The sequence below is a fragment of the Mastacembelus armatus genome, chromosome 7, assembly GCF_900324485.2.
Source record: "Mastacembelus armatus chromosome 7, fMasArm1.2, whole genome shotgun sequence".
Classification (NCBI taxonomy): Eukaryota; Metazoa; Chordata; class Actinopteri; order Synbranchiformes; family Mastacembelidae; genus Mastacembelus; species Mastacembelus armatus.
In genome coordinates this window covers 742179-767447 of record NC_046639.1, presented here as the reverse complement: position 1 = coordinate 767447, position 25269 = coordinate 742179, and the positions used below count along the sequence as shown (strand labels likewise).

The following is a 25269-nucleotide window of genomic DNA, read 5'->3' as shown; positions in this document are numbered from 1 at the left end:
ATAGGCTGTGTTCATTTAACTTAATGTTGATATGCTGCACAATCCAAGTAGACTGATGTATTAGAGAATCAGTTATTAGTTCATATAGATGAATAATATGATTTTGATTGATAAGTCGGGGTCAAAACTACATGGCTACGTTATTTATGGAGCTCCCTGTCACGTTATTGTTATTATAAGGTCTAAATGACAAAGTCTTATCGTGGAGCAGACATTTCAAAAGTTTGAAATTTGTGCACTTTTTATTAAAGTCATGTTATAAGTACCACTGCAGCTGTTTCAGAGACATGGCTATATAAATTAAAAATTAAAGCCTTGTTTCTATTCCAGTGTCACACAGTGAAAGACGTAACCTATTCGGAGTGACGAGCACAAAGACGTGCATGGTGCTGTAGTAAAACTAGAGAATCACTCTTACAATAAATTTAACTTTATTGACAGTAGAAAGTTTTGAGAATATCGAGGGGCACGCATTTGTAACTGCAAGAACATCTCGGAAAGCAACATGACTTTTTGAAATAATGAGGCAGTTGTACATCTTTAACTTTGAGGTAAAGTGTTTCGTCATGTTAAATCATTCACAAAATATCGTATAACATTGAAAAATCCACACAAGACAAAGTCCATGCCTCATTTTCACTTCTTGAAATTACTTCACATTTCAAAAATAATTCACAATTGAGATAAAAGCAGAAAATGACAAGCACACATGCTATAGTCCATTCACACACATTTCTCTACTTATCAAACCAAGTGCATTTTTTTCTCACTTTTTTTCTCAAACAGTTTCAAGTACATTTTTGCCTGTGATTAAAGGAAATCAAGTTAAACTATGAAGCAGCAAACCCACAATAACGAGTAAGAATACTGAGTTTGGTCTCATTCATGTTCCCAATATTAACATCGTCAGATAACTCACCATACTGTAGCAATAAGGTATTTGGGTGCTATAAAGAAGCAGGAGGTAACATTTCATGGACTTGAGGAATATGCTGGATAAGATTTGGAATATAGCTGATTAAATACACCAAGGCTGAACCAAACAACACTAAACAGATCATCACAAGTGATAACTGAACAGATCCAAACTGATTTGTTAATTTTTAAATAATTCATTTGTTAATTCACTTATATTACGGAAACCGTTTAAAATCCCAGGCTCAGCTGCTGAGAGCTAAACGGCAAAAGAATTATTTTAGTTGAACTGATATTTAATTGTCAGTCACACGTTGCAGCAAACTTGAGCGTAAACCACAGGACCAGTGCGAAGCTGTGGGATTCTGTCGAAGGCCGGCTCTGATAAAAATACACTGGTGTTGCAAATTTGATGAATTATTGTGAGCATTATGTGATTTATCAGTGCAGTAGAACAATCACAGAGAAAAAAATAAATTGTAAAGCCATCAAGTGCTTCAGCAAAGATGTTCATATATAAGCAGGGAACCTAAAAGTGCAATCACGTATAGGTATAGCACCCTGGGCCCTCTCAGTCAGGCTCTTACTGTACACTACATGGCTCATGGTCTGATCTGCACCAGTATTCTAGGGTTCACTTTAAAATCCTTTATGATTTTGCTTTGTCCTGATAGTCACTGTGCAGCTGTAAATATTGTCTCTTCTGAGGTGACTTCACACACTGTTGAACCGTGCTGTAAACAATATGTATTCCTGCAGCAGCATACTACTGCAGGAGTTAAGGCAATCCATTTCTGTGCTTTGTCTCTGACAAAAGCTCCTCCCAAACCCAGAGGCACAAAGCTCTCAGTGCATATTAAGCTTACCTGACACCCTACACAAAATACAGTCCTCACCGACGAAAACGAAGCTCTTGGCCGTACTGAACATACCAAATACAATTCTTAAAATGTACATGCCATGCTTTTCTTAACTGCCTGTGATCTCTCAAAAGTGCTAACTAAATCACTTAGGAAAAGATGGCTAGTCAAAATTTTTGAGCACCAGTTCCCATCCACTTTTTTAGTTAAGAGGAAATTCCCCAAGAAGGCACTTTTGAAGCAAAACCAATAGTTTTGCCAGATGATTTGATATTGGAGTGCAATCAATCATAGAATGCAATTTGCCTCCACTAAACATTTTAAATAATGCGGTGAAAAGATTTTACACTTACATCAGCTTTAGTTAAATAAATATTCTTACAATAAAACCACAAATCTTTTTACTTACACTAGGGATTTAAAGCAACTGATCTGGTGCAGAACAAACGAGAGCCCACAACTTTAGAGAGCAGCAGACACCTCCCTTCAACCTGCCACTAGCCCCTCTCCTCAGCCCACCTGGTGCTCTCCCCGGCTGATGTGAGATGAGAACTCGTAGCGGTCCTGGCTGCGGTGGCCACAGATGTTGCACTCGAAAGGTTGGCGGAAGCCGTGACAGCCCATGTGGATGGTGAACATGACATGGTCCAGGAAGAGGATGCGGCAGTGGTGGCAATGAAAGGAGCGCACAGGCCTGCCATCCCTGTCTAACACCTGCACAGTTCCCCTAGAAGAAAGGGGTGAACCAGGGCTTCCCTTTACTACGGGGGTGGCCGCTGGACACGCTCTCTCCCACTCTGGGTCCAAGTCTTTGGCCTGGCTGGGGCTGCAGATGGGATGGCTGCGGGGCAGTGCTGGGGTTTGGTAGTGGAGGTGGTGGTTGTTGGAGGTACTTGTCGGGGCTGTAGCCCTTGTGCTCTGCTCTTCTGCTGTGCTCTCTGTGTCTGTAGAGTCGGGACAGCCGTTGGGTGAGGTGGTGTGGCTGTGGGCTGAGGGTTGGTCATCACGGCCTTCTCCTACTTCGCGTCCAGTCAGGCCGAGAGACATCGCTGCCAGCCCACCTCCGCTGCGGGCTCGGGGGCCCTGAGGAGTCAAATTGCTGTTGATAGAGTCCATAACTGTGCGGAGCTCCGACAGGAAGGCGGGATGGAGCTGTGACAGTGCAGGCGACTGATGCTTCTCACCTTTGCCCCTGACACCTTGGAGATGTGAGCTAGCCAGCCCTGCAGAGTCCCCAGCAGGCTGAGAGCTCATGAGGTCCCCCTCCTTCTCAGAGCCAGAGGACAATTCATAAGGTGCTTCGGGTACGGCAAGGTGCATGTGCTTTCCACCTATGAAAAGCAAGAACAGTGATTCGAAATGGAGGTTTATTTCATCTGCTCCATGAGGCCCATTCACACGGTGCAACAAGAACCCAGTGTCTCTAGAAGATGTTAGAGAAAGGTCTTATGATGCCAGACCAGGTTCCTATCCCTTGTCAAGCTGAAAATATCTTATTACTATATGTTTGAAATAAAAACGTGTGTAATCTGTGTTTATAAAAAGAAAACCTTACCTAAGAACTTCTGTGGTGTTGACCGCTTGCGTTTGGTGATGCTGATAGCCAGTCTATCCACAAACTGAATTTTTTCATTTGATGGCTGGAGCACAGGTTTACTAATTGTTTTCATATTGACAGACACTTCACCTGCAAACAGAGAAAGCTACAAATCATTAATATATAATAAGATGCACGTGCAATCGTGTAGAAACATTCAGGTTAACTGTATAAACGCTGGTGTGTGTTGTTTGTGTCTGTTACCCTGTGCTGTCTGTGTGCTGACTGCTCTCTGGAGGTCCAGACTCTTCAGATAGCTATGGCAGCGCTCTAGATGTTCGTCCAACGTGTTCTGTTGTTTGTAGCTGCGATTGCAGTAGCTGCATTTGAAAGGTTTTCCGACCGTTGGAGAAGAGACTGGAAATCAAAGAAAAAACACCTAACTTACTGCATCCAAGTCAGACAAAAGGGCCAAAATCTCAGCCCAGATGATGGATCCTGTGGACTAAATGCAGAGCCAGTTTTTGCCTAGACATGATAAGTGGTGTTGTTTATTTCTATGTTTACAGACGGGGATTTTTGGCTTAGTTCGAGAGGATGGATTTCCCCATTGATTGGCAATTCCTGAAATTATATTGTGTTGCTCGCCAGTGACGACAAAAAATACGCCTAACCCTTCACCGCAATGTTCCACCTAAGTAAAGCGTCAGAAAGACTGACGTCAATTCGCCGAAATCCAGTTTGCAAGAATCTTTTTTCTGAAAATGAACTGAGACCCGTGGAAATCGACCAAGACCTACTGTATCATTACTGCATGTGAACACCTGTTGAATGTGTGTTCAAAAATTGAACACACCAACAGGATTTCCTGTTTTCACAAAATGTTAAATGTCATATTTTGTAATGTGTTTTTACAGTACATTCTGGTAACAAAGACCTATTTCCGCCGAGCTTCACAGAAGGGGGAAATGGACCATTCTAATGCATCCCCACTTCTGCCTCGTACTGTTTCACACATTAGAATTTGTAAGGATTAATGTTTCCAATCAGCTGAATCCATCGAGGTTCAATAATTGAATGAGTATATTTCTGAATAATGATAATAATGGAAAATATGTAATATGTTCTGCAGCTTCACACATAAAGCTCACTGATTTACCTGCATGCGTGCGTAGATGCCCGGCCAGGGCATCTCTCCGTCGACAGGCGTAGTTGCAAATCGGACATTTGAAAGGCTTCTCTCCCGAATGCAACTTGATGTGTCGTAGCAGGTTCCCCTTCTGGGTGAAAGAAGCCCCACACTGGTTACAGTGGAACGGCCTCTCGCCTGTGATGTCAGGGACGGACACAGAATTTCAGAGGTAAATCATTTGGAGTTTTTTTTATTGACATATGGGCTAGTAATAACCTTTTGTCCATAAAATGTGTCTGTATCTGCCTTGCCAGCTTGTTCTCACCTGTGTGGCTACGCTTGTGCACCATCAGCACGTTGGGTCCGATGCAGATCATCCCACAGACCTCACATTGGAGCTTCCCATTTGGCAGCCGGATAGGTCCTGGGGAGGCAGCATTTGGACTGGCCATCTCATTGTAAATGTTCGCTCTATCTGTTCCAGCTCCAGCAAACTCTACACGTCCTTCTTCCATGGGATCCCCTCTGTCTTCCCTCCTGCTGTCATCCCTCACAGCCTCTCTGTTCTCTGGCTGAGGAGCACCTGGTGACTCATCATCACTGCACAGCTCAACCTTGATGGAGTTTGCTTCACAGACAGCGGACGAGGGAAAAAAAAAAAAAAAGCACATTTACTTTCACACATCACATAAAGTCGACACTGACCATGTGAGCACAACGCAGCAAAAGAGCCATAGCTGACCACTAAGGGAGCGGTGTGGTGAGGACTGCTGGCTGTTTGGAGATCTCGCTGAGGGACCCTGCAGTCCACTATAAAAATCCTGTTCTGTGGATGACTGCCCTCCGTTACCTGAAACACAAATACTCTCATGTTATTGAGGTGAACAAAGTCTGGAGACCACAGTCCCAGGTCTTATTTATTTATAGAACTACTTACCTTGTGCACATGAGCGTCCATTGCAGTCATCAGCATTCATTCTCTCACCAGATACCTAAAGAAATATGAATATGTTGTAAATATGACTCTTCCCCATCGGTAATGAGGATTTCTGAAAAGGTTCTACAAACACTGCATATATCTGGATACTAACCATATGAAGTGAACGTAGCAGCTCTTTTGTTGGAACAAGTATAAGTGATGGAAACAGGTAAGCACTGTGTAACACACTAATCTAGTAAACTTGGGTTGGTCCAGGTTTTTCAGTATCAAGACTCTTCTGCAGTGTGGCCTACAAATGAATACAAGATGCTTCCCATTTATAGACGGCTGAGTGTTCAAGGAGGAGCTAAAACTTGAGGGGGTGGACAAAATAGGAGCATTTTATAATTTACACCATAAAGCAACCCAGTGCAACACTGCCATGCCCTGCATATGAATTTTTAATGTGATTGTAAACAAACTGTAAACAAATTTTAACTTTGGAATATTAAAATCCAACTTTAATGATTATGTCAGAAGGGAAATTACATCTGTGCAAATGAAACCCTTGTTATTGTACTATAAAGATGAAAAAACACACAAAGCATACACGTGTATATATATATATATATGTATAGACAAAGCTATATGAATAAAAACAGCCTATATATTTCTTGACAAAACATATGAGTCACATCTTTTTATTCTGAATTGTTGATGTTGTCCGTGTTGTGTCTCAGTAATAGGCTGAAAATAAATAACTGACTGTACAGGAGCAGTTGCAGGCGGCCACAGCAGACAGACGTGCAGTGTGTGCTGCTCTGCTCTGGTTGATGTTATGCTGAACATAATGTGAAAAAAGGGGCGAGAAGGAAAAGACCAAGACGCACAACGCTGCACCTTCTGCTCAAATGGACGGCAGTGGACAGAGGAGACTGTGGGGCGAGCCGGAGGGGGGCGGAGACGACACAGGGAAAATTAATATCTTCGCACTGGCCGCGCATGGGGAGCAACAGGCGCTGGTGCAGCTCGGAGACGCGCCAGTCACACCAGGGCACGGCGCTTAAAGAAAAAACGGACGCGCACCGGCGCCAGCCTTTATCTAACTGTGTTTCCTGACGGGCCATTGTGCAGTAAAGCATACACACGTCCAATGAACTGTCATGCCTCTCCATATACACATCCGCGCGTACTTGTTCTTAGCTGCTCGGTGGCTTTTGGTCCGTTATGGCACCGATCAGCTCGCGCACGGTCGAGACAGCGGCGAGACGCTGTGGCCGGTTTGTTACCGGAGCTGCCACGGTCCGGATCGTCCGCACACACGCAGCTGTCAGCCAACAGGACCGAGCCCGTCCAACCGGCCTGGGCTGTGTTTCTCATGAGCCGTTGCTATGGCACCCGACCACACGACAAATGGCACCGATCAACTACTGACAAACATGCCGAGCTTCCGATCTAAGATCGATGGATGGTCTTACCGAGCGCCGCGGTGAAGTCCACGAGCCTCCTCCTTACCTGGCGACCGATCGGTGTTTTCCTTTTTAATTGTCTGGATAGCTGTTTGTTTTCCCAGGCGACGACAGCATCTCCAGGATTTTTTTTTTTTTTTTTTTTTTTTTTTACCTGGGAATCCCAAACAACTTCCGGGCCCATGCTGGGATACAGACCGAATAATTGTACAACAGAGCTCCGGATTCAGCGATTGTCGAATGCATCGATGCATGTCAGCTCCCACACAGGTGGCAAAGTGTGGGGACATTTATGCCCCAGAATAATCATGGTCTCTGCAGAGGACCAGCCAGCCTACGGCCCGGTGCACATGAAGACCCGCTGCCATCAGTCCTGGCCTCTGGCTGACCAGATAGTCCACTAAAGTTAGGGATTTTTTTATATTTGAAAATTCAAATATTTTTATGATCACGGCCTCTTCCGGAAACGCAGTTGGAGAATGGAGGCGGGTTTTTTCCAATCTCTTTCCTTTTGTTTTGGACAGTTCAGCTTTATTGCATAATTGTTACAAGGCGGACAACTCGATGTCCATGTTCATGCTGTGACAGTGCAGGACGTGCACATGGCAGTGACAGTTCAGTGTTAAACAGAAAGCAAACACTAAGACATAAGTACAGTTGCTGCGATCAAAGTAGTTTATGGTGATGTTACACCTGTTTCGCCACAAGGTGGCACCAAACTGCTGTTAGAGACCAGTCAGACAACTGGGAAACGCTGACGGACAAGTGGAAGTGTGTTATTAACAAGTGATCATGTCAACACAATGCAAGTCTCTGGGCATGCCCTACATTTATGCTCCATGAGGGTAATAATCAGTAATCAATCAGTCTCACATCTCCGGCTGTGCCTTTGTGACTATTTGGGCGACTGTGTGAATCGATGAGGTCTGTGCCACCGTAAGAGGGACTCATAGGCCTCCTGGATCTTCACAAACGTTGCCTCTGCATCCTGACTGGGGTTGTGGTCTGGGTGCCATTTTTTGGCTAGTTCCCTATAGCTTTGAGTTATCTCTTCTAGAGTGGCGTCTCCTTTCAGGGATAAGACCTGCAACATAAATGGTTCCAGATTCACAGATTACAACATCTAATTATACCAGAACAGCCCCTTTATGCAGTACAAACATACTGACCTGTGGTAGACATCTCCAAATATATCTATCCACCTCAGGAATATGTGAATGCTCACCTGCAGTGCGTCCTTTTCTCTCTCACTGTATTGTTTCAGCAGTATTTCCAGCACCTTCCTCCAAGTCTCTTCATAATACCCCCCTCCAGTAAAAACACACAAAATCCGATATGGCATTAAAAGAACGTTCTCCAACACACATCTGAGCCATGGCAGAAACCAGAAGACATCCAGCACTGCTGCTACACAGTCCGACAGGTAGTACAGCGTGGCTGTGGTGTTGTGGAAAACGCAGTATCCCAGTGGAGCTGAGAATGCCAACCAGGCTAGAGTGAGCCTGTAAATCCTTGGACCTGGTCAAAGACAAAGAAAATGTAATTTATAGCAGTCACTAAAAGAGAAAGAAGCAATGTTATCACTGTGTGAATGGAACTTATAGAAGATAGAGTCCTATTTGTGAGATCATCTCACCTAGGTCCTGGTTGCTCCCAGGTGTCTGTGGAGGTTTGAACCTACGATGCTTCGAAGCCGTGACGCTGGCAGCCAAGCTGATAGGGAGAGGTGATAAGATGCTGCCATAGAAAACTGGGGAGGTTATGAAACAGGCAGTCAAAGTTTTTTGGAGGTCGGAGGTCTGCTGGCCAACACTTGACACCAGATGAACCCCAACACCCACACAGAAGGGCAGAACTATCAAGTAGAAGAAACTGAGGGAGTTGAGTCCAATCAGAGCCACAGTGCCAAAGTAGATCCCTACAAACACCTGTCCAACAAATCTGACAGGGCTCACAGGTGGCATGACCATGGGGTTGGATCTTTTTCTCTGTTTGTCTGCATCTTGATTGGCCTCACCAACATAAGCAGGGATACGTATGACCTCTCTGACCCAGCCAAACCCAAATCCTCCGAAGGTTAGCATCCATAACAGAGCATGGCTGTCTCTTCCTAAATATAAGTGGTGGAGGCCAAAAGGACCACCCACTGCCCACAGGGCATAGGCAACCATCACACTCTTTACCATCCTCTGGCTGCAGTGGATCAGCGTTTGTGCATGTGAGCATTATTCATCCTTGGGTATCTGCAATTGGTGACACAAGAATTTAAATTATATAAACATTCATACATACATATTAGTTTGAACTTCTTTATGATGTAGAAGATAAGGGTTTCTAGATTGTCTTATTTGGTAGCAAGTTTAGAACTTATTTATTGCCAGTGTGTTTTGAAGAGTAAATATTATATATATATATATATATATATATATATATATATATATATATATATATATATATATATATATATATATATATATATCATGCATATCCGTTTTTATATTATTTGTAATGCTATATTGACTAATGTTAGCTGTTTTATCCGTAAATATCTTTATTTATTTCATTACAAGGCTGTTATCGTCTATGTTTTCACTAGAGTCTGTGTGCTGCTGGTATCTTGGCCTGGTGATTTTTAATCTCTGCAACCCACTTCCCTTGTTAAATAATATATTATATAAGAGGGTTTATCTGTCCTCATGATGGACATTGTCATTTTAATTTGACTCGCTACGTGATCCAAAACATAGCAGACTTCAATTTTGTTCCATATTGACAGGTGTGTTTTGAGAGAAAACGTATCAAATGTCAGACAAAAAGAAGTTTAGACAGTAGGCACTTATCTTTCTCCATAGAAAAACCCTCAGTTAAAAAGTATATTTAAAATATATTTGGTTCTGTCTAACAAAGTCGAGATTACTTACTGATTTCAGAATCTCAAGTCCTTATCCTGTAAATCCTTTCTAGTCCTTTCCATAGTTGTAGTCGCCGCGTGTTGTTGCAGTAGTTGGACTTTGGATCATGACAGTGAATTTGTCTGTAACATCAGCAGACCATTAACATCAGCAATCTGGCCTCTCGATTGTTTTAGCTGATGAGGTGAGGCTCATCTGTTCTGTTAACATTTAAAGGAGCATTACAAAGAGCCTTAAAAAATAAAATAAACAAAGCCCATTATTGAATCCACATATGCAACACACGTCATATAAACCTAATTCCTGTTTTATATGAAGTTTTAAGAGCTGTCTGTTATGAAGCTTATTGTGTGAAAAATCTCCTCATTATCTCCTGAAGTCTAAGTTAAAGTAAGTAAAGTGAACACCACACACACCAGTCAAAGGCCTAAAAAGCTTGAGTTTCTAATCAAACAACAGGAGGAAAAGGGGCAGACCGTTTGGTTTGAGGTGCTGGTACTTGACTCGTTTCAGTGTGGGATGAATGAATTAAACAGGAAGGTCCAGAACAACACGCTTCTGTCCCATGATGCCGTTGGTGACCAGCACATAATGCATGAGACACACAGTGAACGTGTGGTGGCTCTCTCAGGTATGCCTACTGTGCAACACACCTTTGGACTCCAATAACCTGAACCTGATGACGCTGAACAAGTGACTCTAACGATGATTGACAGCTGCATGTGGATAACAAGCCCCTCCCCATCTCACCATAACCCCGCCCACTGACTCCGCCCCCCGCCTGCCCTAACTAGAGCCGAGCGTAGCGTTAGCAGTAGCGCCAGGTAGCCGAGCTAACGGCCGCACGTCCACGGCTTTTCCCACAAGATGCGTCCTCTTTTAACTTTTTAGCCTTTTCCCCGCAGCCCTTTTAAACCTGAGAGGAAACTGGGATGTTTCAGAGAATGGAAACGGACGACGTGTCGGTTAGAGAGCAACTTTTCCACAACCGCGTCCGGGAGACAATAGTGAGTATTCGGGCTAACGTCGGTTAATGTGCATATCAGGGTTTCCAACAATACACAGCCTCACAATAATCACAACAACCACAGTGATAATGATAGTAACAAGAATAATGGTCTTATCAATAATAATGATCATAACTAAGGGCTTGGTCTCGCACTGTTTGCGGGTCGTTGTCGCCCGGATATAGCGTTAACTAGTTAAGTTGTAATCGGGAGTAGTTAGCATGAAGTTTAACTGGACCTTTAGTTTATAGTCAAATGTCCATGACGGACTTAAAACGTGCAGACGGACGATGTGTGCACGGATGCAGCTGGTCGTTAACAGGAACATCCTGCAGCATCCGGGGTCTCCTCTCACATGCCCTGTGGTCTGGACCCGTTTGAGGTTTTTAGTCTTTGGTGCGGACTCTGTGCAGCAAACAACGGGCCCTGTTGAACTTCAGACTTGTCACAAGTATCGATTCGTGATCTTTACCCCTAAAAACAGCACAGACGGATGTGAGGTTCGTTTCCTGAGCGTGGACCTAAAAAATGCTGCCTAATAAATTGGATCCAATAAGGCAAATGTGCAGAAAATGTGTGGTGGTTCTGGACTCTTCATGGGACTAACAAAGACCCACATTGTTAGTGTTATTAGTACCACATGTGGTTTTCCTGCTATGACGAGTCCAAATGTTGCTGTTGCTTTAATTGTTAAAATGATCTTAAGCTGAACTGGCTCCAGGACACCAGGGTTTGTCTTTTGCCTTTTCTGTTTTCTAGTGGTAGATCAGGACATTTCCACATTTACCTGGCCTGTGACTGATCCGTGGGCCCACCTGGAGAAAGGTTGTTTTTGCATGTTTTAAATAGTATTTTCATTAGAAGACAATTTACCTTCCTGTAGGCTCCACTTGAAGTGCTCGAGTTTTGTCACCGTCCCTCTCACTTTCAGACCTAATGCTGTTAGTTGACACCCGATTCTTGAGCCAGACTCTGGTCTCTGGTCTCTGGTCTCATGGTCTCTTCTCAGCTGCCTCTTTAGGGTCCTCAGCTCTTCCTACATCTGTTTGCCACTGGCTTTTGGCCGAGCTGCTCATTGATCATCTTCTGAGTATTTTATATATGCGAAGCATTCGGTTACCTGTGTAACTGAAAAACACATACACAGGCATCACCTGTGTATGTGTTTTTCCACGTTACAGTTGTTTTTTAGATATAAAACACATCACAGCAAATCTCAATGGAGGTAGAGGGTTGATATAAACCTATTTGTCCCATATGCATCATATCATAGAGACTAAGTGAACTAGATCTGTAGACGGGAGCATCTGGTCAGTGCGACTGGTGCAGGTTAAAGAATTTGTCTGCGTGAGATGGTGTAAATGGCAGAACCAGGGGAACACACCCACAGCCCACACCCAGAGGTTAAAGAGATCAAGAAGGATCAATGTTTGGCAGAATTAAAAATCACAATAAGATCTTAGTGAAGGGAAATGACCCGCCCAGGATCAACACACATTTACGTACGAAGGCACGCTGTGGAAAGTAACTTGAGAACCATTGTTTGGACAGGTTGTGACATTTAATTGTCCAGGACAAAAGTGTTTCTTTAAAATCACTGTCATGTCTGTGGGAAAAGGCAGAGGGACAGTAGATTTTGTAGGGGTGCATCTTGTCCTGCTTTCATTTAATTTTTATTGAAATAAAAAAAAAAATCAAAGTGCATTGTCACTTTTTTATTACTGTTGGTGCTCACTTTCCTTTGGATTAGGATGGCCCTGCTTTATCTGAACACTGAGCTAGGCCAGAGGAGGCCCAGAGATAAGCTGCTCTGCAGGAGTCCAGCTGATGTGCCACCACCTATCTCCTATTGCTTTTTCAGTTTTACAGGAACTGTGAGGTTGGGCATGATGTGAAAACATTTTATCTTCATTATTATTTCTTTTTTGCTTGAACCAGCACAGAGATGTTGAGGTTAGTGAGTGAATGCTGAGCCCTGGGACTTTATGTTCAGCACAAAGCGGCCCCTCTGGGTGCAGAGTTCTCCTGAAATCTTTTCCCAGTGGCCTGCTTTCTGCTGCCAGCTCTCACGCTGCCAGTCAGCACGTCCCCACAGACCAGGACTAAAAGGGTGTTATTCTGTCATTCCCCACTTGTTTCTCACTCAGTGGACATAGTTTCCGCTGTTCCTGGTGCTGGATTAACCACAGCGAGCTGCCTGCCACATTAGGCTGCGTTAATGAACACTTTTGCAGATTAAGCTGATTAGTTGTTATGCACCTTGTGTTGTTGTTTGCAAGAAGCAGCTACTGTGGTACCAATGACCCTGGGGTGGGCGGTTGGAGGTTTAGGGGGTGTTGTGGGATGGCATACCTGTATCCTAACCCCACCTGCTAGTCTGCCATATGTTCATGTGTCCTGCTGAACCATTAAAAAGTGCTATGAGTGTAGAATCTACACTGTGCATTTGATTGAATATGAACTTTCATTGACACCTGATGCTTAAAGAATGAAATTCTTGTCTCGTTCCTCACAGCATTATCATCATCATCATCATTACGTCTCGTTGGCGTCCTCTTTCTGTTTGTTGTCACTGTTACCGCAGAGACAACGTACATGCTGCTGTTAACACAAGACTTCCTGTGAGCTGTCGTGCAGAAATGTTTAGATCAACATTTGCAGTCTCACGTCGTCAGTGTGTCACTTTGGTGCATATTATCTTTGTTTTTCACAGACTTTGTGCACAATTTAGCTTCAGCTGAAATCTCCTCATGCTTTGCTGCACTTTGAAGCTCAATTCTGACACGTACTGATGTGAAACGTGTGTTGGCTATAGTCACATTTTAGCCCAGATTTGTTTCTTGTCATTTAGTTTTATTAAAGCAACTCTCATGTTTTGCATAATGGTCACACAAGTGATTTCCCTCAGTCTCTGGGGTGAAACACTGAACTTTGCCAGACGACAGATTGTTGTGTAAGTGTAGTGTAGGTTTAGCCTAAATTTGCTGGTGATTTAATGTAAAGTCAGACAGTCTTTTCAGCCTGTCGCTGGTGTTAACCCTTTATTTTGTTGCCCTTAATCCTTCTGGTTTCTCATTGTCACCCATTCTGCTGTCTTTGATGGGATGCAGTGATAATCTGCACACTCCATCTGTCTGTCTTGGCCAGTGTAAAATCAGTCATATTTCCAGCTGCTGGCATTTGTAATCCTCCATAGCCTGTTTTGTTTACTTCTTGTTGTTTTTCCACAACAAAACCAAACCAATCGTTCTGTGACTTTACATCATCTCCTCGTCTTTTTGTTATCGTTGCTGTAAATCCTCCCTCATTCTTAGGAACAGGATATCAGAAAATCAGAGATATGACCCAACCTGAGTAGATGTGTTGCTTATCAGATGTGTTGGACAGAATGTCATGGTTTGTTCACAAGACTAAGAGAAACACCGGTGCCTTTTCAGTTAAGTTGTCAAAGTAAGCAAAGTGTAAATGAGAAATGTTCTGTCTTCTGCAGATCTGTGTCCTCCTGTTTACATGCCTTTACATGGTGTCCTACCTCATACTTACCCACTTCAAGAAGACTGCAGAGTTTGTCACAGGTGAGTCTCTTTTTCTTGCTGTAAATAGATAAATCATATAAAGGCTGCTCTGTGAGAAATGTTCCCATCAAAGGCCTGTGGAGAATTGCCAGGAGAGAAGGTGACAAAGTGTTGACAAGCATAGTGATGACACTGGCGTTTTGGAATTTCTTGCTATAATGGATGTAGACTTTGTTTTGCAAGCAAGCACAGGCCTCGTTTAGAAACTCCCCATTCTGGTTTGAGTGAATTAGGTCTTGTAGATGAATTGCAGGTGACAACAGGGTCTGTCTTTATCTTTCTTGGAAGATTCCCCAGAAAGCTTCAAAACACTCAAACAAACTTTACTATTGCCTGTTTCACAAAGCTCATTCATTTAATTAGTTATTGCACAACTCAATTTTGACTGGTATGCAGCTGCACATTTATATGTGTATAGTCTGAGCAGTTGTCATGTGATCTAACATGCAGCCACTGAATGACATGATGGGGGGGGGTGCAGCAAAACAAACAGAGTTGTACCTTTGAGCTGCAGCTTAAGACCCTCTGGACAAAAACATCTGGAAGAAGCTTCTGTTAAATCAGCATGTTTACTGGTTTCACCGTAGGGCCCCTGTGGGAATGACCTGGTCAACACAGCATCGACAGGTGACTTAGGATAAATGCAACATACCTCGTGCACTTGGACTTATAACAATAAAAAGAAGTTTATTGTTCTGTGCTTTGAACGGGCTGACAGTTACATAACAAACTCAATAACTTGCCACTATTGAAAGCAGATGTAGGATGTCAGAACTAGCCAAGTCTTCAACCCTCTGGGCTGGGTTGGAACCTGGGACATGGCCATGTTCTTCTTTTTCTTTATTCTTTTTCTAAAAACTCTTGTGTTAGCTCACTGTCATAAACATCCAGAACAGTGGAACAGTTGTGCCCCGCAGCTAAATGACAGTTGAGCAACACCATTCTACAGAGTTGTTTTTAAGTAAACGTGTAACTGGTTTTTGCTGCTCAGGCTTAACCTTGTTACTAAACAAGAAATTATAATATCATGATTTTCTTCCACATCCCTGTATTGTGGCGTCTGTTACTCAGCTAAGTGCCACAAGTCTAATGTTAGAGGTCTGTAGCAAACTGCAGACATGTTTTCAAATGTTTTGAGCAACATTTGCAGATAAGTGCCTTTTAATATTCTTATATATATATACAGTGGGTATGGAAAGTATTCAGACCCCTTTAAATTTTTCACTCTTTGTGTCATTGCAGCCATTTGCCAAAATCAAAAAAGTTCATTTTATTTCTCATTAATGTACACTCAGCACCCCATCTTGACAGAAAAAAAACAGAAATATAGAAATTTTTGCAAATTTATTAAAAAAGAAAAACTGAAATATCACATGGTCATAAGTATTCAGACCCTTTGCAGTGACACTCATATTTAACTCACATGCTGTTCATTTCTTCTGATCCTCCTTGAGATGGTTCTGCTCCTTCATTGGAGTCCAGCTGTGTTTAATTAAACTGATTGGACTTGATTAGGAAAGGCACACACCTGTCTATATAAGACCTTACAGCTCACAGTGCATGTCAGAGCAAATGAGAATCATGAGGTCGAAGGAACTGCCCAAGGAGCTCAGAGACAGAACTGTGGCAAGGCACAGATCTGGCCAAGGTTACAAAAGAATTTCTGCAGCACTCAAGGTTCCTAAGAGCACAGTGGCCTCCATAATCCTCAAATGGAAAAAGTTTGGGACGACCAGAACTCTTCCTAGACCTGGCCGTCCAGCCAAACTGAGCAATCGTGGGAGAAGAGCCTTGGTGAGAGAGGTAAAGAAGAACCCAAAGATCACTGTGGCTGAGCTCCAGAGATGCAGTAGGGAGATGGGAGAAAGTTCCACAAAGTCAACTATCACTGCAGCCCTCCACCAGTCGGGGCTTTATGGCAGAGTGGCCCGACGGAAGCCTCTCCTCAGTGCAAGACACATGAAAGCCCGCATAGAGTTTGCCAAAAAACACATGAAGGACTCCCAGACTATGAGAAATAAGATTCTCTGGTCTGATGAGACCAAGATTGAACTTTTTGGCGTTAATTCTAAGCGACATGTGTGGAGAAAACCAGGCACTGCTCATCACCTGCCCAATACAATCCCTACAGTGAAACATGGTGATGGGAGCATCATGTTGTGGGGGTGTTTTTCAGCTGCAGGGACAGGACGACTGATTGCAATTGAAGGAAAGATGAATGTGGCCAAGTACAGAGATATCCTGGAAGAAAACCTCTTCCAGAGTGCTCAGGACCTCAGACTGGGCCGAAGGTTCACCTTTCAACAGGACAATGACCCTAAGCACACAGCTAAAATAACAAAGGAGTGGCTTCGGAACAACTCTGTGACCGTTCTTGACTGGCCCAGCCAGAGCCCTGACCTAAACCCAATTGAGCATCTCTGGAGAGACCTGAAAATGGCTGTCCACCAACGTTCATCATCCAACCTGACAGAACTGGAGAGGATCTGCAAGGAAGAATGGCAGAGGATCCCCAAATCCAGGTGTGAGACACTTGTTGCATCATTCCCAAGAAGACTCATGGCTGTACTAGCTCAAAAGGGTGCTTCTACTCAATACTGAGCACAGGGTCTGAATACTTATGACCATGTGATATTTCAGTTTTTCTTTTTTAATACATTTGCAAAAATTTCTACATTTCTGTTTTTTTCTGTCAAGATGGGGTGCTGAGTGTACATTAATGAGAAATAAAATGAACTTTTTTGATTTTGGCAAATGGCTGCAATGACACAAGGAGTGAAAAATTTAAAGGGGTCTGAATACTTTCTGTACCCACTGTATATATATATATATATATATATATATATATATATATTTGGTATTTGTAATCTAGTTCCTGCTACATAATGTGGCTCTTCCCCTGCTCATTCCAGATTCTGTCCAATGAGAGTTTGTCTTTTTTATCCTTGGAGCTTCTTATGTTATTGAAATCCAGGATATACTCCTGTGTTTAAATATGTTTAAACATGGATCTAAAAACAAGTAGTTTCCGTTGACGAGCTGGAATCAGTCTTGTTATAGATGTAATCCTACTTATCAATCTGCTCTTTTCAGATGATGCTGAAGATGCCACCGTCAACAAAATTGCGTAAGTGAAAACTTGTAAAGATTAACGGAGCCACACCAAATCTGTGTGAATGATTGAGCAGATATCTCAGCGTGTGTGACATGTAGCGACATGAGGCCAGTTTGCCGTATCTATTGCCTCGTGTGCACCTGTGTGTTTAAGGATCAGGGCACTTCTGTGTCACTCTGCCCTTTGTCCCTACACGCTGGCACTGTACTACCTGATGCCAGGCCACCCCAGCCTTTACCTTAGGGAGGAGTTGATGCTAAATGCAAACACATGACACACTGACCACCTGTTTTTTTTTCCTTCCCCCAGGCTGTGGCTGTGTACGTTCACGCTGTCTGTCGCCGTGTGTGCTGTGCTCCTTCTCCCCATCTCCATTCTGTCCAATGAGGTGCTGCTCACCTTCCCCCATAGCTACTACATGCAGTGGCTCAATGGGTCTCTTATCCATGGTACATATGTTTTTTCTTGTCGTCCAACACCACCAAAGCCACAGTTGATAATCGAAGACTCTTTTCGAACAACAGAGGTCATTACTGATCAAAATAGATTCAGATTTATTAACAGAATCAATACTGCACAGGACTGTGTCCAAACAGATAATTAATATGGAGCGGCTGTGACCGTACTGTGTGCGTGACTCAACACTGCTGCTGTCGACCTCAGTCGAGCGCTCTAGCTCCTATTACTGGCAGTGTTGTTGTTTTTAATTGACCAGTCAGGTGTATAGTAAATCACAAATGCAGTGTTGTTCTGTAATAGATATGTTCTGGTTAGTAGTTAACTCATATTCTGTCGTTCTTCACATGGCTATAGTGGTTTTCAGTGGTACTGCAGAAAAGCTTCACTGCTGTTTTATCCCCAATAAATATTTGCTCTGAAAACTAAATGTTTGCACAATCTCTTCTTGTCTCCTGTCAGGCTTGTGGAACCTGGTTTTTCTGTTCTCCAATTTGTCCCTGGTCTTCCTCATGCCCTTTGCCTACTTCTTCACAGAGTCTGAGGGATTTGCAGGGTCCAAAAAGGTATAAGGTTTGGCATTTACTTAAAAGTGCCACCTCGAGTCCCTAAAACCATTTAATGACGATGTAACTATAAATCGATAGCATGTGTGTTTATGTGATTTTTGCCTGCAGGGGGTAATGGCACGAGTGTATGAAGCAGTTGTGCTGCTGCTGCTGTTGGCCCTGCTGGTGCTGGGCATTGTGTGGGTGGCTTCAGCCCTCCTGCACGACAACATAGCCAGGAAGAGCCTCTATGGTGAGTCACACATCATACCTGAAGGTCGTTCACTGACAACTGGTTTTTGTACTTCATAATATAGTTTCTTTTACTCTCCACCTTTTGAATTTCAGATCTGTGGGAGTATTACCTTCCCTACCTGTACTCAGGCATCTCTTTGTTTGGAGTGTTGCTGCTTCTGTGTAAGTTTCTCAGTTACTCAACTAAAGACTATAGTATAGTATACTTGTATATCAGCATCTGTGTTTCCTCCCTCAGTGTGTACTCCCTTTGGGTTGTCCCGGATGTTCAGCGTAACCGGCAGCCTACTGGTGAAACCACGGGTGAGTCACAGGCCCAGTGTCTAGAACAAGACTAGAAGCCTTCAGCCATGTTTACACACGACACGTTCTGATTCTAAGCAGGTTTTTAGACATGTATTAGCTTCACACTAGAAAAGTGAGCAAAGACAACATACATGAGTATTAATATAGTTGATATTTAAGTGTGTCATTGACAGTCTTCTCTCCCAGTGCAAGGAAAGGAACAAGTTGCTCACTGCTGGAACATATTCAAATAGGTTGTGGGCAGCGGTGAAACAGCCCTAAAAAACACTCGGGAACACGAAGTCCTGAAACTTAGGAAACACGTTTTGTTGCGAAGGTTGATTGTAGTTTCCAAAAGCATCAGTTCCTGATTTCACATATATTGTTTGTCAAATTGGTGTTAATCTAAAGTGGTAACAGATCTAAGTGATAAAATAGTATACTATGACCATTAGTGCACCATACTGTGTAGAATTATGGGCCACAGGTTAAGTTCAGCATGTTAAATATGTTAACATGTTCTAATTAGCACTAAACAGGAAGCACAGCTAAGGATGTTGGCGTCATTAGTCACTTTGTCATAGCAAAGTGTTTAAAATCCAGACCTGGTTATGAAATTAATGACCAAAGTTCTGCAATTGTTCCTGAGCAAGATGTGACTGTGTTTTATTTTGTTGCAAACCATCCGGTAGCTGTGAAGAGGCTCAGCACAATCAGTAGAACACATCCTAATGTGTTTTATCTAATATTTATCAAGGTGCATCAGTCCAGACCAAAGTGCAGTGCATAGCTATCACGTTGATGTGTGTTGTGGATGTGAACTCATTTTATCCCTCCCTCTCCAGCTGTTGGAAGATGTGGAAGATACACTGAGCTGCACCACATTTGAGGAAGACTCACTTTCCAGGAAACTGAAGTGTAAGGCGGCACCATCGCCTCACTGTTATTCTCTGGTGATCCCTTTTAAAGCGGACTGACTTCTTGTCTGTCATGTGTTGTCTGATTGAAGGTGGCAACACGTCCTGCTGGGTCAAGCTGAACGTGGAGGCCATGAATAAAGAGTACCAAACCGTGCAGAGCAAGCGCATCGCCCTGGGTAGGACTGACTCAACAGGCTGTTCTCTGTTTTTCCAACATTGTAAAGTCATTTGTTGCTTTAAAATCACCTTTTGTTGCTTTTCTCTTTTTTGATTTTCTTCTTGTCCTTGCAGAGATGCGCAGGAAGGCGTCCCCGTGGCAGAGGAACCTGGCCTATCCCCTGGCCATGCTGGTGCTCCTTGGACTGACTGTACATACTTACTCATCATTCTGCTTTACCTGTCATTTATTAATAATGGAGGTTTTTTTGTTTTTTAATTGCTGTTTGTTTCTGCAGGTGATGTGTGTACTTATGGTTTGTTTCAATGTGTTGGAGCTGCTCCTGGATGAGACGGCTCTGCCCAGAGGGATGGAGGTGAGGAAGGAGCTTGTGAACATTTCATGCTTGATATGCAGCAGCTAGTCTTCCGTGCACACTTAGCTTTATTGTTTTTGTGTGTTTTTAGGACCCTCACCTGGGGATGGCCTCCTTCTCCATGTTTGGCTCTCTGGGCGCTGCAGTTCAAGTAGTCCTTATCCTGTATCCTTTAACTCTGTTCATCTGTTAGTGTAAACACACAGACGTCATTTTTCTCTGACTCAGCCACTTCATACATGGTCCTTTCTGTTTGACCACTGTGTGCAGTGTTGACTTTTCTGTTTAACTTATAATGTGCAAGTTATTTCCTACCTTTGTGTTGTAGCGTGTTAGTCTTTGTCCTTATAATGAACTTCAGCTACCTAATGGTGTCGTCAGTGGTGGGTTTCTACAGTTCTCCTCCCTTCACTGGTCTCCTTCCCCGTGCCCAAGATACCAACCTCACAGAGGTATGTGACGGCTTCTGTGTGTTTGATCCCACAGTGAGATGGAATCAGAAACCAGTGTTGTGCTCTGGATGGTCCATCTACTAACCCAGATCTGTTTGTTTCAGATAATTGCAAACTGTGTTTCACTGCTTATCCTGAGCTCAGCACTGCCGGTGTTTTCACGCACACTTGGTAAGAACATAGATTTTATTTATTTATCCAAATTCCACTGCAGAGAGTTTTATGTTTTTTAAGGAAGTGTTGATATATTACTGTCTTACAGTGCACAAGAGAAAGAAATAAGGTACCTACAGATGCAAAACATTAAAATAAGTTGTGGATAGATTTGAGTTGGCTCAAAGAAGATTTGGAAAACATAGAAACATATTAAACGTTTAGTTTTTCAATCGGAGTTTTTGTGTAGCAACATACTTTTAGTATGTTTTATGTTAGAACGTGTGTATAATTACTGTTTAGTCTGGAATTAGAAGTTTTAATAATGGCCACAAGAGGGCGTTCTGGTTTGAACAATTTATTCACATGTAGGACTTGTACTTCTGCGCCCGCTGTGTTAGGGATCACCCGCTTTGACCTACTGGGAGACTTTGGTCGGTATAACTGGCTCGAGAACTTCTACATTGTTTTCCTGTACAACATGCTGTTTGCTGGCCTCACCTCTGCCTCTCTGATCAAGACGGTCACCTGGGCAGTTCAGAGAGAGCTCATCCGTGCCTTTGGTCAGTCTACTTTTCATTTTGAATGTTGTTTAGCCAGATGAAAGTGCTTTGTATGCATGTTTTTTGGTCTGTGAGATTGTGTGTGCTGAAACTCCTTGGACTTTGATAGCTGTGTCATAAGTTTTCCTACCTTTGGCCCTATTTCCCCATGGGCTGGTCTCTTCCTCAGATAGAAAGAATACAATTCTTTCAGGAAAGTGTAAAGGGACAAGAAGAGAGTCGAGTCCCCTTGGGAACTTCAAGCACACTGCCCTGGACCCCTCACAGCACACACTCCCTCTAACCCTCCACCCAATACAAACAAGTACTCGGAGTGTAGACACGCCAAACACACACATACACGCAATCCCCTTCCTCACAGTATAGATAGCATCTCTGCATCATGGCAGCTCTCCTGCACTTTCCCGTTGCCTCACAGCTACTTTTGTTCTGTGATTAACAGGCTTTAGCTTTACCCAAGTCTCTTTTTTTAAGCTTTGCAAGTTTTGTGCTCCATCGTGTGTTTTAGCTTAATGTTATGCCCCCCTGTTTTTACAGGTCTCCACCGACTGCCCTTAACTGTTTCACGCTCCACCGTCCCCTTCAGACTCCTTCTGGCCAGTGGACTGTCTAAAATCCAGTGACTTCAACTCTACCTTTCCTAACCTTTAGAAATTCAGCGCCTTGAGGTGTGCACCCTTTGGATTAAAGGCCTTTGCACATCAGTCCCTTTGCCAACTGGCACATGGGTCAGATTGTCCTAAGGGGGGAAAAAGACTGGAGAAGGTAAGTTTACGGTGTTGCAGTGTTTCCACCTGGAGCTCTGCTTGATGCTGTGATCGATGGCCAATGTATCAGGGCCCAACTGTGACTGCAAGGACATATACTGGTTCAAGAGTTTAGCTGAGTCATGGTTAAGACTGAAGAGGAAAAGGGATGACAGACATTTCAGAGTCCTGCAGGGGACAAGAACAGAAATCCCCCCCACAAACCATGAAGAGGATCCATTGGACAGTCATTACTGTGTCAGAGTTGCCAGAGTTATTCTGAAATCTGACATTGTAGCTGTGACAACATTTCCTCTTCCTGCTTCAGGTCAATTGAGTGCTTTCTTCTTCCTTTCCGTTCTTAGGTTGTACCAGTATTTTAAGTCCATTTGTTTGGTGGTCCAGTCTCCGCCAGTGTTATGTTAGTAAAACAGAGGAAGCAAATGCAACAGAATCCCTTGTCTATCTGTCCATGCAGGGGATATGTGAGAGGGGTAGTCGTATCAGTGCCAGCACATTTTCTGCTGTGATTTATTATTGAGCAGGGTTTTTACTTCTTGTAGATGCCAGTAAGCTTTGAATCTGAGAGCTGGTCTATCATTTATTAAAAACACACTAAAGACAAAGCTTTACTTGGTCTGATCAAGGACCTTTGAACGCCACATGACACTTGTTAGCAGGAATGTTTGCCTTAGACCAATCACACTGTGAATTATTAAGACTTTTTGTGGGGAAAGTGCAATATTTTATAAGTAAAAGCACATTTTCTACTTTACCAAAAAGGTTTCAAAATTTTCTGTTTGACTTAATTTCTGTGTAACGAATTTTTTGTTTTTTTCATCTCATTCTTCTGTTGGACATTGGGTGATTTTCAAAAAGTGAATGTGACTATCAATCCAGGCAATCCTTTTGATACCAGGTTTTTTTATTATTATTATTTAATAACATGAATCCTCATGTTTATCATCTCCAACTTATCCTCCTCAATGTGTTGGTGAAATGTCACTTTGCCTGCTGTATCAGCAGGTTATTAGATATCAGCTTCACCAACAGGGGGCAGTGCTTCTCAAACCCAACATCTGTTGTGAGAGTCTAGTTAGTTATTACGTGAAGCCGTCTGACGTTTACCCCTTTAACTTTTTCTGAGAATATTCTTCTCATTTTTGGGAACAGAGTTTATAACGTACAGTTTGCATCAATGTTCATGGGAGTTTGGGGATCGACACTTCACGTGTTTGGGTTTGTTCCCTTGAGATTTTTACCACTTGTTAAAAATGTTGAATGTGATACAGCTCAGATGAATCTTTAGAGTTGTTCTCAAAGATAAAAAAATGTGTTTACTGTTGAAATGCTTTGTGAAAATGCAATTCTCTTAAAACTGAAGTTTCCATCGTTGTTTTATGACCAAAACGTAATAAAAATGTCTTTTTTATTATTCTTTGTGTACTTTTTGATACATGTCAAGGTGACTTTGGTTTCTTTGATGCTTCTAAATCTTTGTTACGTTTTATGAACCATAACTACGTTGTAGGGAACCGTGTGTGTGTGTGTGTGTGTGTGTGTGTGTGTGTGTGTGTGTGTGTAGCTCTTCTGTCCTCCACATCCCTCCACCCTTTTTGTTGCACTTCTTTAATCAGCAGCAGAAGAAAGCCATATTTTGTCCTGTCTGTCAGCGGCGTCCAGCCACGACGCCACTACAGACGTAGCCCACGCTTTCCCCACTCTGATGCAACTGCCAGATTAAAAACCTTGCAAATCAGGAGAAGCGACATTCACTCTTTCACCTCCCACCCACCTCCTTTATTCGTTCCCTTTCCTTGCCTATTGTTCATTTCCTCATCTAATTTTTCTGAGCAAGTTCAAGAAAACCCCAGCTCTGATTAATTTCTCCCTCTTGATTTTTGTTTGCATTTTGTGTTTTCTTTTGTTGGATGTTTTAATTAAGCTTATTTGCTTTAGGTTTTGTTTAGCGCTGTGTTTCCTTTGCTACAAGGAAATGAACTCAAACGTTGCCGTAACAGTGCCTGCACATCTGGAGACTGGTTACCGTCTGAGGAAGTGACACAAGCCACGTATCGGGTGTGTGTCTGTGTGTGTGAGAGAGACGCGGGTGTATTATTGGTGTGTGTTGAAGGAAAACAATGTGTTTAATGAGATTTCTAAAAAATTGAAGAATTGTAACTTTGTCATTATGAGCAGTTTCCCTCGGGAAATGACTTTGGAGGCAGATGTAGGTTTATAATTAGGCATTGATGAAAGACACCAAGTTAATATCAACTCTCTAGTAAAATATAAGGTAACATTTTTTAGGTTTTTCTTGCTTGTTGGAGAACAACCACTTCAACTTGGTCTACAGGGACATAAAAACAGTTTTTCTCCCTTAAGGTACGACGTGCTGCACAAACACCATGAATCAAGCCGACATATCGGTTCTAACCTTGGATGTTGTTGGAGAAACCCTGGGATAGCACCTCTCCCTGCAGCAAAATATTAAGGCCTGATAGCAGTGCAATCAAAGTGTCCCAGCAGTCCCGCTGGGTAACGCACTCTGCTGGGCTCGTTGGCGAGAGACGGGCAGCTTGTAATGCAACGAGATAGGCTATCTTTATTGTCAAAACATAAGAATGAAGGGGGGGAAGACACAGATTAGCTTTCCTGACAGTTGGTCGTTTTGAAGTTCATGCCAAATGCATTAGGGGCTGTTATTCCCTCATTTGTACACTTGCAAATACAGAACCACTCACAGGAAAAGGCGAGACCTGCTCACTAATCAACTGATAATGGTTTGCACTGTCTATTTGCCATAGCTGCCCGCCATCCTGCGTGCACGCTCACGGCACACTTGCTTCACACGCTCAACTGTCATGGGCGCTGGATTTCTCTGGGGAACGGTGAGTCAGACGTGGGTTTTTAGGGA

General features: G+C 43.0%; 3 protein-coding genes across 6 annotated transcripts; 1 reads left to right on the top strand and 2 right to left on the bottom strand.

Moving 5' to 3' along the window:
* Window positions 1-350: 350 nt before the first annotated feature.
* On the bottom strand, window positions 351-7134 carry ikzf4 (IKAROS family zinc finger 4). Of its 3 annotated transcripts, none has more exons than XM_026333402.1 (8): window positions 6879-7134; window positions 5382-5436; window positions 5187-5294; window positions 4770-5072; window positions 4472-4639; window positions 3577-3729; window positions 3331-3462; window positions 351-3106 (listed from the first exon to the last, which is right to left on the bottom strand). In XM_026333402.1, exons 1-8 carry the CDS (start codon window positions 7014-7016, stop codon window positions 2286-2288), a joined length of 1878 nt encoding a protein of 625 aa, XP_026189187.1. In that variant the 5' UTR covers window positions 7017-7134; the 3' UTR covers window positions 351-2285. The 3 variants fall into 3 exon arrangements, with proteins under 3 accessions (XP_026189187.1, XP_026189188.1, XP_026189189.1); XM_026333403.1 differs by having other exon boundaries at window positions 5536-7016; XM_026333404.1 differs by having other exon boundaries at window positions 6842-7016.
* Window positions 7132-10351, bottom strand: dnajc22 (DnaJ (Hsp40) homolog, subfamily C, member 22). The gene is made up of 5 exons (XM_026333405.1): window positions 10221-10351; window positions 9754-9866; window positions 8469-9075; window positions 8058-8350; window positions 7132-7916 (listed from the first exon to the last, which is right to left on the bottom strand). The coding sequence occupies exons 3-5, from the start codon at window positions 9016-9018 to the stop codon at window positions 7728-7730; spliced, it is 1032 nt and encodes a 343-aa protein (XP_026189190.1). The 5' UTR covers window positions 9019-9075; window positions 9754-9866; window positions 10221-10351; the 3' UTR covers window positions 7132-7727.
* Window positions 10352-10536: 185 nt separating this feature from the next.
* On the top strand, window positions 10537-23787 carry lmbr1l (limb development membrane protein 1-like). Of its 2 annotated transcripts, none has more exons than XM_026331959.1 (17): window positions 10537-10751; window positions 14242-14326; window positions 17420-17453; window positions 17751-17890; window positions 18360-18463; window positions 18575-18698; window positions 18794-18862; window positions 18939-19003; window positions 19831-19903; window positions 19995-20081; window positions 20197-20273; window positions 20361-20435; window positions 20587-20618; window positions 20743-20890; window positions 20995-21061; window positions 21445-21606; window positions 22144-23787. In XM_026331959.1, the coding sequence occupies exons 1-17, from the start codon at window positions 10677-10679 to the stop codon at window positions 22227-22229; spliced, it is 1503 nt and encodes a 500-aa protein (XP_026187744.1). In that variant the 5' UTR covers window positions 10537-10676; the 3' UTR covers window positions 22230-23787. The 2 variants fall into 2 exon arrangements, with proteins under 2 accessions (XP_026187744.1, XP_026187743.1); XM_026331958.1 differs by having other exon boundaries at window positions 20361-20438; window positions 20530-20603; window positions 20800-20890.
* The last annotated feature ends 1482 nt before the right edge of the window (window positions 23788-25269 follow it).